Consider the following 15,262-nt stretch of genomic DNA (forward strand, 5'->3'; position numbering starts at 1 on the left):
ATATATACATATTTGATCAATTGTTGCACGCTATAAGCATTCATTTAGCACACTTAGTTACTAAAACATAAATAGTTAGGGAGATATAATAATGAAATAAAATTAAAAGAAGATGAAAAACTAAAATACTAAAAAAGTGAGTCGTTTATATTGAATCACTTCAGTGCATCAGAGAAATATTCTCAAGAAATTATTTTTTAACAAACATATGTATACTTATTACATTTTTCAATTCAATTTTGCCCGGTATCATTAAATGACTAATATTTGCTTTATACACATTGATTTTTTCTCATCGTTTATTATTAGAATATTTGTTTATTCTCTTATAAATGGACGTCATACATTAACGCTTTTGTTAATCATTAGTGTCACTTGCAGCGCGTTTTTTTTTATTTTTTATTTTTGGTTTTCAATTCAATTAATATTCAATAATCATATTTTACAAATAACATTTTTTTATTTTCAACTGTGAACTGTAAATGTATTAAACTCTGCTGTATTGTAAATTTTCGCGTAACCTTTGAATTTTTCATACTTCTCGTATATTTTTACTTTTGATTGCATTGTTTTATTTTTATTTCAGTTTAGCTTTGCAATTATTAAATCAAATATATGTATGTAAGTATGTATGTAACTATCTATGCGTTAATGCTATTGAAATTGTAAATATTTTGAGATTCGCAATTTTTTAATGATCTGTCTACATTGCTTGGTATTTAATTTTATTAAACAGCAGTAAATTTTGTATGTATTACAACTTTTAACTTGTCTATGTATGTATATGGATTTTCAACATTTTTTGTTTTTGCTTGACTATGCACTATTGTATATTTTTTGCATAGAAAAAAGTATCTTTTTATACGCTAAAATGCAGAGTTCGCTAATGCTTAAATTATATATGGTACTTATAAAAAGCATTAACAAAAGTTTAAATTATATTTCTAATGGCTTACACAAAACTTAGTACTTTATCGTTAAAAAGAGGTTAGGAATGGAGATGTTTTCTATTTTTGATTATTAAAAATTTAATCGGGGGAAAATGGAAATATTATTTTCTTAGAGAATGCATTAGTAAATACAACGCTTTTATAAAAAGTCGTACTCAATTGCAGTTAATAACTCTCTTGACAATTGAGCTAAACCTGCGTGGTCTTTTGAGAATTCGCAATCTTGAATTTTTGTTTAAAAAGTATGTACGTCTGTAAGTGTATGTATACGGCAGTTATCTTAAAATGTAAAATTATTGTAAATGAAATATTTTTTACATCATTCTTAAGGCAAAGAAAATTAAGCGTTTTAATTTTGTAATACGTATTTTTGTTTCGCAATAGCTCTTCTATTTCTTATGGAACTCAGAAAAAAAAATTTAGTGTGTTGAAAATATAACTCTTTTCCCCATTATGTCCGACCAAAGATTGTCATTCCAAGGTTTTTTTTTTATGAAATTGATTAATGCTGCTACAATGAGAATTTTATTCATAACTTGCAATCGCTCGCTAGCAATTTGTCATTACAACAACAAACAGCACATGCAATAGTTAAGACTACGTAAGCAGTTTACGTCACTTTTACAGGAAAGCACCATAAAATATGTTTGCTTTATTGAAAATACAAGTAAATGGTGATAGTTTTGGGTTCATAATATAATTATAAGTGCCCAAAGACGGCGATGGAACCTTAACGGACTGTCGTTAGCTCCAAAAGATAATCTCTCAAGTATTCTTCAAGCTGTAATTTACGGCATCAGCGCTTCTCGTAAAGAGAAGCACTTCTTAGAAAAAGAAGAAAACTAAGAGAATTTCACTTTAGTCTCAAGAATTTTTCGCCTGAGTACAACTTGAAAATGTGGAACATATGCGAACAGATCCTTGATTGAAAATTTATTTTCCATTCTACGGCAGGTCCACAAAGACTTTATACCACTTCCCCTGATTGTTGGTTATATGTTAACGGAATGTCCCGTATTTAAAACAACAACCATTTCGGGGAGACATCAGAAATATGATAATTGCTATGCCCATACACTCGTTTTCACGAATACAACCTTTTAGACATTTTGACAGAAGTCATTTTAGGCAAAGAATTATGAAGAGAAAAAGGCACATAAACCTCTAAAAGTCTCATTCTGTAATTTCGGTAACAAATAAATAGTATGGAAGAACAAAAAATAGCGGATCCTCGTAAATCTACGAACAAATTTCTGCTATTGGTCGAACGTAATAGAGAGCTTAAAACATATTTACAACAACAAGCCAAGAAGGATGAAGGTATTGAATTTCGATAGCAAACAATTTTGTCAGCACACGAATCGTTCTATGTATGCACCTAAGGTTAAAATAAAAAATATTACCTAAAAACCTCAGTTTTCGGATTCACAGATAGCAATAAGTCAGAATAGCTTATTTTACCAGAAATCCACAAATTTGTTAAGTGGTGACAAAATTACGAAAGTTTTCAAACGTTTCATATTTTCTGAAAAAATATAATAGTTGGAATTATTTTAACAAAATGCAAAAAAGTTATAATGCTAAATTAAGATCTTGTATAACAAGAACCAAATTGAAATTTGTAAAAAAGGTACAATGCATTTTATGTACGTGTGTAATTGAAAATTATTCAAAAACCAAATTAATACTTAAATCGTAGTATCCAAACCTTAATTCCTTCTTTGCATGAAAAGCACTTTGAATATAGCTAATTCTAATAATTTTCGAATTGCTGAATTGTTCTTAGACACAATCTTCTTCGACAATTGTGCCATTTGGTGAACGCATATGATAAATACCGGTTAATTTTTGCGTCACTTGATGATGATGTTGCTGCTATCCAATTGGCAACACCGCAGCGCCGCCTGCACGTCGTAAGGGCGATGTTGCTGTTGACGTTGGCGCCGCGGCGAGTATTACTGTTGGTTGGCGCGTTGGTGTTGGCGTTGAAGTGGGTGTTGGTGTTGTTGGTGGCGGTGGTGGTGTTGCAGAGGGCGATGTAAAATGTTTTGTTGGTGTTGCCGAAGCCGATGATGTGGAAGTAATTGTTGTAATTGATGTACCAGCCAAACTTGTAGCCGCTATTATGGATGTGCATGACGTTGACGTTGTTGCTGTCACAGCCGCCAGATTTGCCTGTCGTCAGGTGGTGCTCAGTAGCAACATATCACGTTGTGGCGTATTTTGTAAAGCATTTGCCGTTTTTAAGTGAATACTATGTATGAAGTGTAAGTGGAAAAGGGAGAGAGAGAAAAACTAATTATTTATTAAAGGAAAATTTAATAGAATGAAATAAAATTTAAAGAATGTAAAAAACGACAATATGCATGTATAGAAATAATTAAAAAACAATACAAATTAGATGACTATACTCTGTACTAAATTAAAAACAAAATATATACTCACTTATTGTCTTCCAGCGAGAATGTATCCGATGAACCGTGCGAGGCCACCGAAGTACCTGCAAGCGAACTTCGTATTGAGTGCGAGTCCTCGGGTACGTTTAGCGTTACTAGCATTTTTATTATATGTATTGTATTTAAATTTTGTTTTTGTTAAATTCAAAACATTTTTGGTGACGGGTTTTTTGTTGATTGTTGGTATTGTTATAGCAAAAAAAATTGTAGTAGCAAGTGTGTTTTAAAAAATTTTTGGAAATTTTTAATTTGTAAGTCGTACATTTGAAGTAAATTTGTCGTAGTAATTGTGAATGATTGTTATTGTTGTTGTCAAATTTTTAACGTATCAGTGAAACATCAGACGAGTTTATTTTTTGTTTTAATTTTCAGTTATTTATGTAGTGCGTACATGTGTGTTTTTGTCCAATACGCGTTTATTATTATTTTTATTTTGGATTACAACATTTTTGTTTTAACCAAGCCAATATTGTTGCGAAAGTATTTACAAAAGCGAAAAAATACCAATCTTTTATTAATATTTTTGATGTAAAAAATTTTCGTTTGATTATATATTTTTCTAATCAATATATGGGAACTACTTTTTTGCAATGTAAGAGCAAGAAGTTTTTTCAAAATACGTAGGAATGTGGTAGTTTCAAGTATGTGCGTGTGTGTGGCGGTGCGCCTAGCTAATATAGAGAGCGAAATCGTAGTTGGGAAAAGGGTGTGTCAAGATGTTAGTACTGAGTAGGATTTAAATAGTTTAGTGTTACAATTAAATGCACTGTTATGCAGAGGTGGCAAGCTATTTGACAAGATTACGTAGAAGCTTGTGTGTGAGTATCCACAAAACCAAGTAACCAAAAATTTGAAAAAATTCAAAACCATTTGCACGGTAGTTTAATGCTGTTGTATAAATTCGGTAGGATTTCGATAATTTTGGTTCAGTGGGTTATCACGAAGTCACTGTGTGTGCGTGTACGAGTGTGTACGGCGAGCAGGAAATACTTGTTTAGTAATGATATTTAAAAATCAGTAAATTTGTAAAAAGGAACTTAAAATAATAATATAATAATAATTATGTTCCGCTGAATATTAAAAAAAAAAAAAAAAAAAAATTATTGCATATTTTTAGTGTAAAGTTTTGAATAATTCTTTAAAATAATATAGTGTTAAAAATTGTTTCAAAAATGCAGTTAACGGTTTTTAGCATTAATAAACATGCATAATTGTTAGTTAAACTTTTCGTAGCCGGCATTAAAAAAATAAAGGAAATCACTTGCACACAACTAAAAAAAGAGATAAAATGCTTCAATAAATACAATATAAAATTGAATTTAAGGGAAAACATTACATTTTTAGCCCCCCTTTAATGATATGAAATAATTTATATTAAAAAAATCTTTAGCTGCATAACTTTTAAAATTGCATTTAACTATTGTAATTATAGGCTGGTTGCAAAACCTCTCATTTGCATTTCTCAAAACAAAACAAAAAATTAAAAAAATATATATATTTAATAAAAACATATTTCAGAAAAAAAAACATAAAACTAAAAAATAATAGTCAAATACAAAAAATGAATATTGAAATAAAAAACAATTAATATTCGAATCAAACAACTAAAATTCAAATTAAAAGAAAAGGAAATAGTAATAATAATGAAGTCATTCTAGGTACGGTACACTACCACAAATCAGCTGTTCGCTGCCAACCGATGTACTTTACATACTATGCTACGTTTAGATTAATAGAGATCTTCGCTTCTAAGGCACGAGTTCATCGTTACACGTTATTTTTTCTGATTCTTCCATTTCATGCCATCTCAAAGCACCCAACAATTCCCTGTCAGAGAAGAGTCTTTCAAAAGAAAGAGAGAGCGCTCAAGATTATTGTTATCACAGTCATTTGAAACGAAAGCATAGGAGAATTTTGAGTGCTACAAAGTGAAAAGTATTAGAGGCGCTCCTCACCAACAATTATACCATCTGCATCAAAATTCTATTAGTTCGTATCAACACAAGTGCCGCAAAGCTTTCTACTCGCCTAATTGAGGTAAAAAGACCGCCACGATACGATATTGAGCGATCGGTAAATGAAGCTATGCGAACTTGAAGAGCCGATTATATGAAACAGTGACTTCAGTTTTGCATAAATATTTGGACAAAAAAATCTATCCCTAAATTAATTCTTAATCTTGGACGAAACAGGAATTCTTTACAACACATTAGAAGTCAAAGAAAAGTGAAGACTGCGGATTCTCGGTTTCGAATATGAATAAATGGCTTGGCGATACGAGATTGGGATTGAATGAAAAAATGGGAGAAATGTTGAATGCAAAGCATCGTACCGAGCTAAAAGAAAATTATGTTGAAAATAATGCTTTCTTTTATCAAATTTCTTCTACAGTGCATTATTTTTAGAAAATGGCGCGAGACCCTGACAAAATAAAACAAAATTTCCATAACTTCTGTTCGGGCTAGAATACGAGTAAGCCGCGGAAAAGAAGTGACTGCGCCTACACACACCAAATAAGGAGTAAACTTTCACAGGACATTGGAAAAACTGAAATTTCTCTATGGAAGAAACTATAAACTACATAGTATTTTATAAAATTTCGCATTACATACAAAAGTTGACTGAATGAAGTATTTTGCCGAATGTCGAATATAAAAATTTTATATTACAAAAAATGAAAATGGACTAAATACTGTTTTTCTAAAGACTACCCTACCCTTTTTGTTTCTTTTAACTAAATTTATAGTTCCGCTGTTGGTGACAATACTGGCTTTGATTTGCCGTTTCCACAGCATTTGTTTTTACCAAATATTTCAAATTCGGCTCAGTTATTTCTTCTTGGAAAACACGTTGGACGGCTGTAGCGGTTACTAAAAGAAGAAAAATATGAGTAAGTACGTACTTACATACATACATACACATGCATACAAACGTGCAACAAACTCTTTACCCATGAGTCAGGAATAAAATTGAAAGGTCAATGAATGAACGATGTGGACCACAATTGAAAATCAGACTTCAAATATTTCAAAGTAAAATAACTGAATTATATACAGCAATATCTAAAATGATAAGCTTAAAAATGCTATTATTAAGACAGAAGGGCAACGTATCCAAGCTTAAAATTTAAAAAAATTAAATTTTCTATTCTATCAGACACTATTCGCAACGCGTATGGTAAGAATTCGTAAAGTGTAAAAAAAACCATAAAATGTGTACTTATGCGAAGTGGAGACAAGAGTCGAAGACTAATAGGATGGGTGATTTTTTTTTGTATTGAAGGGTAGAACTAAGAGTGTTAAATTAACAAAAAAAAAGTAAATCATCTACAGCCAATTCTATTTACTATTGTTGTTTAGATTGCTTTGACGAAGAGTATATAGATGGAGTTTAAATACTGAAGTACGAGTCTTGCCTTTTATATACCTATGCAGTATTTGCAACACCATTTCTGATTAACTGTAATTCGATATTTTTATCGAAATTTTTGGTATTTTTAACACACTTTTATTAGGTCGGGTTGTATGTATGTATGTATGTATGTATGTAACGGAATCTTTGAGCTTCATTTTCACTGGCTTCTAAAAATCTGATCGACTTGAAATTTTGCATACCTATCAAGGACCGATGACAATGCAATAATTTGATAAAAGTTTTCCATTATCGTTATTAGGATTGTCAGGATTAATATTTTCTTTTTTTTACTGTGGGCAAAAAGTAAGGTGAATTTGGTTGTAAAATGAAAAATCTTTATTTATTCTTGTAAATCAGTTTCTCAGGCTCCCTCCACGAAATAGTTCTTCATCCCGATTACTTCTTTATCACGGCCGATAACTGCATAGCTCTAGACTCACAGTCGATAAGAAAGGAATTAAATATAACACGAATATATCGAATCATTTATTCACTGACTGCAATGATAACAATAATTTTCATTCATAATAAAAAAAAAATTGTTTAAAGAAACTAAAAAACACGCTTTTTTGCTAATCGAACTAAAAAGTAGAAAATAAAAAATAGTTTAAAAAAACTAAAAAGCACGCTTTTATTGCTAATCGAACTAAAAAGTATAAAATAAATTTTAATGACAAAGAGACCTATAATGAAGTAATAGCAAATCGAACGATCAGTCATAGTCAACTACCTCAGAACAGAATTATAACAAAAATTAAGATACAAATAGAGTAATTCAAATTAGAGTTAAAAGCGTGGGATGCATTTTGCTTCACTTTCATAACCCTCTGTACATAGGTAGTTGCCAATAGAATGATTGTAATATTTACTATATCAAGCATCCCACGCTTTTAACTCTAATTTGAATTACTCTATTTGTATCTTAATTTTTGTTATAATTCTGTTCTGAGGTAGTTGACTATGACTGATCGTTCGATTTGCTATTACTTCATTATAGGTCCCTTTGTCATTAAAATTTATTTTATACTTTTTAGTTCGATTAGCAATAAAAGCGTGTTTTTTAGTTTTTTTAAACTATTTTTTTTTAGCATAAACTTACATATGACGTTTTCCTTTATGAGCTTTATTTGTTCTTTTTTCAGTGAGTTGTAAAATTCCTGTCGCCCAAAAGAGGGAATTAACTCGTGAATATTTTCGTGCGTCAATTTGTTACAATTTTCGACGTGGATTCTCGAGAGAAGAGTGTATTAATCAACTAACTTCGACTTTTAGTATTGAAGCACCAAACTCTTTTTTGGCTACTGTGAAAAGCTGGTAAAATTAGCTTCAACGTGTCCGTCGACCCTTGCAGGATGAATTTCATGAAGGTCATCGGTTATTGAGCCAAAAACAATCGATGATGTGAGTGAATTCATAACGCAAGGCCGTCACGTGACATATCGCATGCATTAGTGGATTGCAGGAATAGTTGGTCGCCAAGAAGATTTGTTATCATTGAATACCGCATTATTTAACAAGTTGTCCAAAGAGAATTCGAGCCTATTGGTGTAAAGAAATGTTGAAGAAATTCAGACGCGTTAGTTAAGCTTCATTGGTACATCGTATCAGGTGACGAAGCTTGGATCTATGTATATGAGCCGCAAACCAAACAGCGAGAAAACAAACGGCAAAAGTTGTTCCCGGAAGAAGCACCTCAAAGTAAATGGTCGCCTGTTTTTTCGGAAAAACTAGTCTAGGAACTTAAAACAGTCAATTCTAAGTGGTACACAAGCATTTGTTTGCAAAAGTTGTCGGAGAATCAAGGAAAACCGAGACAATGCACACTCTCACGTAACGGCTTACACAAGAGAGTTTTTGAGCACTCAAAAGATCGAATTAATGGGCCATCCGTCTTACAATTGCAATTTGGAACCTAATGATTTCTTTTTGCCACCGAACATCGAAAATAAAATGCGAGGTCTACGTTTTTCAACGCCTGAAGATTCTAAGTAGCAAAAGTGCTTTGAAAATTGTTTAAAGCGAATGCAGAAGCGTATTGATTTCCAAGGAGAATATTTTTAAAAACAATAAAGCCATTTTCAGTATTATTTTACTGTTTTCATTATTGGGCGCAAAATATAAAATGCAGCCCTCGTATATTTATAAGCTATGAAAACCAGTGAATCGCATCAATGGAAGCTATACCGAAAACGAGAAGTTCTGCATCATTCGTTAAATTCATCAGACTGTCTACGTTTTTCTATCTATCACTTGTTTCTATAGATGCGAATGCCTGGTCTGCAATTCTTCTTACATAGGTTGAAGAAATGAATAATAAACATTTTTGAAAATTAACTTTAAAATTTCAGATGAAGCTTATACACAACAAAAAGAAAAAATCCGTTACTCGAAAGTCAAATAATTTATTTTTTGATCTTATTTAATAAATATTCTACATAATTCAGTACATTTTTTTATATAACTGCTAATGACACACTACACTTCAAGGTCGGAAATGTAAAAAATGTTCTATCAATTTGTACAAATACTTTAATGCACTATATAAATCGCATTTTTTGAAAATATTATTTATTTTTGATTTTTGAAGCACTTTTTGCGCCAGGCGAGCAAAAAGCGCCAGCTAAATGACATTACAAATTCAGTTGTACAAAAGAAATATAATTTGTTTGTAAATAATATATAAGTAAAGTATATATTCAGTTGTAAAAAATATCATAGTACAGGTATACAGATTATATTATATTGCAAATATAATGAATATGTAGATATATAACAATACATAGGAATAAAATAGGAATTACAAGTTGTTTGTTATTACCAAAACGAATAGAAATGCATACAAATTAAGTTATTATATTTTGAAAACATAGGCTTCAAAGCGATAAATTAACGAAAGGTAGCGTAGTATGGCAGGCATACGGGTTCAAATATTTTATAAAATTTTACATAAACGCGCAGCCTTAACTTTGCGTACAAATGATACGGTATTCTGGAATATAAATGGAATTTAAGTAGTATTTATGCACTAAAATACATATGTATATACGTATTAAAATACATATGTATATATGTATTTTTTTAAGTTAATTAGCATTTGAAACACAAAATTACTTAATATTCATTGTACAAAAAATCAGTCACAAAAAGTCACAATGATTTTTAGAATTTTCAACAATTTAATTCAATTTCATCAAATTAATGTTTTTGTTTTTACTTTCTGTTTATTTGTATTACCGAAAAACCAATTTCTTTGTTTTAATGTTTTAATTATGCTACGTTTACACAGTGCTGTAAATTGACAGTTACAATTTTATAGTTTTGCTTGTTATGTTCAAGAATGTAATAAGAGTTTTCATACAAAATACGCTAAATAAGATTTCGGAGAAATTAAGATACTTAATTTTGGAAATTCAATTTGTATGGCAGCTTCAAATGCTATTATTTAATAAGTTTCGCAAACTAATATAGGTCAATCGCGAATACCGGGATTTTTTCACGGTGTTTATTTTCCACTTTGGAGGTTTTTATTTTTTAATTAGTTACATATATTAATTGTGGAAAATAATTTGCTTGGGACATCGCCTTGAATACGAGGGTGGTGTAAAAACTATCAGCATAAGCAAGAAAACATTTACTAGAATCTGAACTATTGATTTTTGACAAATTTTCAGCCAATTTGTGTCACTCTGTGTATTTTTGGAAAGAGTTGCATTTAGTTTCGGGTGTCATTTTTTATGGCATCCCAGCGGCAGGTCGAAAAGAGGCCGCCAGAAATAGCGGATAAAGTCCATACATTCAAAGATTACTGGGGTGCCTAGACCTGATAACGGATGGAAAATACATATATCGATGAGTATTTGGAAACGGCGAATCTTGGCTTCATATATAACCATTTTGATTATTTCATCCAACAAAGCAACTAGAGAATAAGGTACACTCGAAGTAAAGGATTTATCAGGGCGAGTGGCGACCACAGAAGGCCAATGATGGATAGCGATGGTCCCCCCTGACGAACCGATTGTCATTACTCTGTCACATTATTGAAACGATCCAGATTTATATATATCCGGCCAAGGAAAAAACATCCCAAACACCCAAAAAGGATGTATGCGCTAATTAAATATATATGAATATAAGGACTGTCACTTCAGCTAGTAACAGTACAACATTCCTAAAAAATGTATGGGGATGATTTATTGTGCTATAACATTGTCGACGATTGTTTTTTAAGAATCTCATCGATTACTTCGAAATTATTACTCAGCGTTGTTGCGCCGATTCGACGATGCTGCTCTTGGCATTCAGTGGATAGTTCTTTCGGCATCATAAAGAAATAAATATTCAGGCGAATGAAATGGTGCGGTGACCGGAAATAAAAAGAGATTAGGTAAAATAAATTTTCCGAAATCGATTACTTTTCAGTCGACCCTCGTAATACATATATTTAAATAATTCAATCATAAAACTCGAGTACGTTTTCAATGAAAATTTTCGTTTAAAAAAATAGCTAAATGCTGTGGGGAGCTACAGGAATGTTCACAGTAAGCATTTAGACGGCTTGAGGAAAATGGTTTAAGAAGGTTAAATATCGTTTAGGAGATTCGAAGGTTTACAAATTCTTATAAATCCGATTTAAATTTTAAAATTAACTTAAGTCAAATTCATTCACAACTTTTTTTTCAATTATCTTAGCAAACAAAAGCAAGTTACAAACAAACTGTGTAACTAAAATTTAGTATTATAAAAAAAACTATATACGATGCAAAGCTACGAGTACAATTTTTTTTAAAGAATTTTACTAAACAGCAAGCAGTACGTATAAATGCATATATAAGTAAAAAAAAAATGTTTAAGCATTAAAAAAAAAATGTATACGCTATTTTTTAATATATAAATGCAAGAATATAACATTGCGATTTTATATTTAAGCTTAATGCTAGTTAAATTGGCATATTGTAAGAACTATTATATTATATTTATTTATTATTACGAGTAGGCTTAAATACGTAAGTAGTATTCTGGTAAATATGGAATTACTAAATTTGTATTATTTTTTTTTGTTTTTCATAGCCGAGTATTCTGTACGCTGAGCTCATCATCGTCAATGTCGGCATTTTCGTTAAAGTCTGGCGGTAAATCATCAACGTTCGGGTAGTCAACTTCAGCGTCAGTATGATTTTGTAACTGTAACGTTGTATGGCTGTAACTATAGCTATTACTGTGCCTATGATTTTGCATGTGACTGTGGCTGTGGTTGTGACCGTTATTGTATGCGTTGTTGTCAATGTCATTGTACAATTTATTGTTGGTGGTGACAACAAATCCATTACTATAGAGTGAATAACTGCTAACAGCCGGTGAGGTGGCTAAACTAGTGATACTTCGATACGTTTTCATTGAATATGCATCACCTAAAAGAATTGGGGCGAAGACGGTGGAAAAGTTGTGTGTATGTGTATGTGTAATTTTTTTTATTGGTTGGATGGAGAAACAGAGAAAGAGAGAAAGTAAAGTAATCATCATAATAATAATCATTCACTAATAATAACAATAATAATAATATGTGTAATATGTATAATAAATAATATGTAATAAACTGGTTGTCTTATTATATGTTGAAAACAGTTTGCAACGAATGTTGTTGAAATGGGTTAAAAGACACAGATTAAAAAAAATGGAAAATAAAAAATTTATATATTGCGGTTAAATGCGATTACACAGATATACAAGAGAATATGACAGATGAGAAAAAGTATGAAGTTATGAATTTGAAGTTCAAGTGAAGCTGTAGAAGTTGACAAAAGGAGATTAAGTACATATACATACATATGTAAGTGATAAGCTGTAGTAATGGATCCATTCAAGTAGCACCAGTATTCCATAGTTTGTAGGCGGTATGTATGTTACAATATAACTGTACAAGTAACGGTTAGTATATGTATTTAGTTTCGAGATAAAAATCGTGTTTCATTTCTTGTATACTTATTTTTGTGCACAAATAGAAGCATAATAACGTACGAGGCGAATTCGTACAAGGTGAAGTGATTAGAGCAAAAAGAGCATTTTGCTTTTACAATTTGGTGAGTTGAATGCCAATATTTCAATCAGAATGTAACCAACAGAGCAACAACAAAAATATGGATAATTTTGAAATTCAAGCCACCAAATTTAAGAAAAACAAAACAAAAAAAAAAGAAATCAGCTGCTCTAGTAACTTCACTTTATATGAGTCCGCCTTGTAAATAGGCCTTATACAAGTATTCATTTATCGTTCAAACAGTTCAACTTACAACAATGAAATTCGCTACAGGCAGATCAACCATGGACCGGTAACCGGCTCTCAGCGATCTTGAAGGAATCAGCTAATTAGCTGACGTAATTTTGACCCCGACAGCGGTTTGTTCACAAAAAACTGAGATTGTGTTGGTAATATACGAAAAAAAAAAAATAATCAGCACAACCTTTATTTCACTCACTTGATACTTCGTTTCCGTAACGATTGATGGGACGAGTGTGTGAATACTTGTGAAATGAGCGAGAAAAACTTGTTGGTCACACGAAGTTGCTCACACAATTTTGTATTTCACCATGGCAGATTGGCCAAACCTGGTATTCTATCAACCTTGGATAAACCGGTTGGTGAATTTCATATTCAGCGCCAATTTTTGATTGGTTAACAAAGTGAATGGTGAAATTTTTATAGATAACAAGTATTATTATAGAAGCCGTTATAGATAACAAGTATTATCATAAAAGTGTTTTCTTTGTTAGGACCGGAACTTTTCAGCCCATGTGATACTTCTGGCTGCCGACGACATAGTCAGGACTTCTGTATTTTGACTTACACACAGACTAACAAAGAAATGGCGGATTTTTCTGAACTGTATGTTTATGTAATATAAAGGAAGTGCACAATCTTAATATTTTAACAGATTTTGCTATTAAATTGAAACAAAAAATAAAAGAATGATTTAAAGAATATAATTATTTACAAACTGTATAAGAATTGTTGTTTTTTTGGCATTTTAAAGACAATGAGAGATTTCTCAAGGAAATGATGAAGAAAAATGTTCGGTTTTCTGTTGGAAGCCTGCATTGCCTTGTGCTCTTTTCAAAAAAAAAAAAAACAAATAACACATAGGGAAAATAGTAGTAATAAATGTTGCAAAGTTTTTAAAAACTGCGTACTGGATAAATTTGACAACATTTTTCTTGAGCATTCCTTAAGCGTTTTTTTATATGTATTTTTCGAGATCTGCATAGGGGCTTTAAACGAATTTTTCCGATACTCGCAACTACTCGCTACTTTTATTTCACACATCGATAATTTTTTCCAAATGCGTTTAATAAGCTTAAGGAAATGTTCGAATTGTATTTAAAAAAACACTAAGGATCAAATAAAACACGATTTTTTTGTTTAAAAAACCCACTTTGAAATAACGACTAATTAGATGTAACAGTATCATTACTTGGTTAATATTCAAAATAGTTTAAGGATTAGTAGAAGCGAAATATATTTGCAGAAGCCTTTTTCTATTGTATATTTTTCTAATAATAATAAATATTGGTTAAGATACTTTTTTATTTATGTATAATAATCAATATCAACAAGTATGAAACTATTCGTGGTAAGCAAACAAAATTATTTCTTAATATATAAGTTATTGAAGTTAAAATTCATTACATTCAAATCAATTACAATAAATATGGACATATTTAAATACAATTTATAAGAATTTCTATTGAGCTACTTTTTTTCTTTTACTTTCCTGTTAAAATGTAAGTATTGGGGAGCACCCATATTTGAAAAAACAAAAATAATTATTGCAAATGTGGTACTAATTTGTAACAGCTATTATTAGATTGATAAATCTAGATTGGAATGAAAATATCAGAAGCATATAATGTTTTGGTAAATTTTAGGAAAATGAACAGTAATCCACTATTCTCAACCATATCAACAAAAAAACCAATTGAGATTAAACTTCCGCACAGGCTCACGAGCTATCGGCAAAACAAAAATTAAATAGTTGCTATATATAAACACAGTATAAAGTTTTCAGATTCAAATGATGCTTTGCTAAATTTTTAAAGAAAGTAACCTATAAACTTTTGCACAACCTCAAGAAATAGTTTGCTATATATAAACACAGCATAAAGTTTAATGCTTTGTGAAAAAATTGCATTAGAGTTTACAAAACAGCCCGTATTCAAAGCTCAATTCGATGAATTTGAGAACGTCGGTAGCTGTATTAAGTATATCAACAATTTATTTAACTCAATTCGGATACAACATTCGGCGAATTAGGAATGCTTCAGTTTTTAAATCATATCATTTGCCGTATACATACATCTTTTTATATTATTTATTCATTTCATTCAAAAATATATGTAAAATTAAGCTGGTTTTATATAAAATTTCATTGAAGATTCTGTGTTCGT

General features: G+C 30.8%; 1 protein-coding gene across 6 annotated transcripts in view; it reads right to left on the reverse strand.

The window, feature by feature from the left end:
• Window positions 1–546: 546 nt before the first annotated feature.
• Window positions 547–15,262, reverse strand: part of LOC128867638 (USP6 N-terminal-like protein) — a 29,500-nt gene continuing 14,784 nt past the window's right edge. For 3 of the 6 annotated variants that reach the window (XM_054109056.1, XM_054109055.1, XM_054109054.1), the window contains one exon: window positions 11,214–12,231. In XM_054109056.1, coding sequence (XP_053965031.1) covers window positions 11,885–12,231 — 347 coding nt within the window. In that variant the 3' untranslated portion in view covers window positions 11,214–11,884. Of the gene's footprint in view, window positions 3,205–3,395; window positions 3,502–9,219; window positions 9,810–11,213; window positions 12,232–15,262 lie in introns of those variants that run through there. The other 3 variants (XM_054109058.1, XM_054109057.1, XM_054109059.1) reach the window with 3 other exon arrangements.

This window comes from Anastrepha ludens, chromosome 6 (assembly GCF_028408465.1).
Source record: "Anastrepha ludens isolate Willacy chromosome 6, idAnaLude1.1, whole genome shotgun sequence".
Lineage (NCBI taxonomy): Eukaryota > Metazoa > Arthropoda > Insecta > Diptera > Tephritidae > Anastrepha > Anastrepha ludens.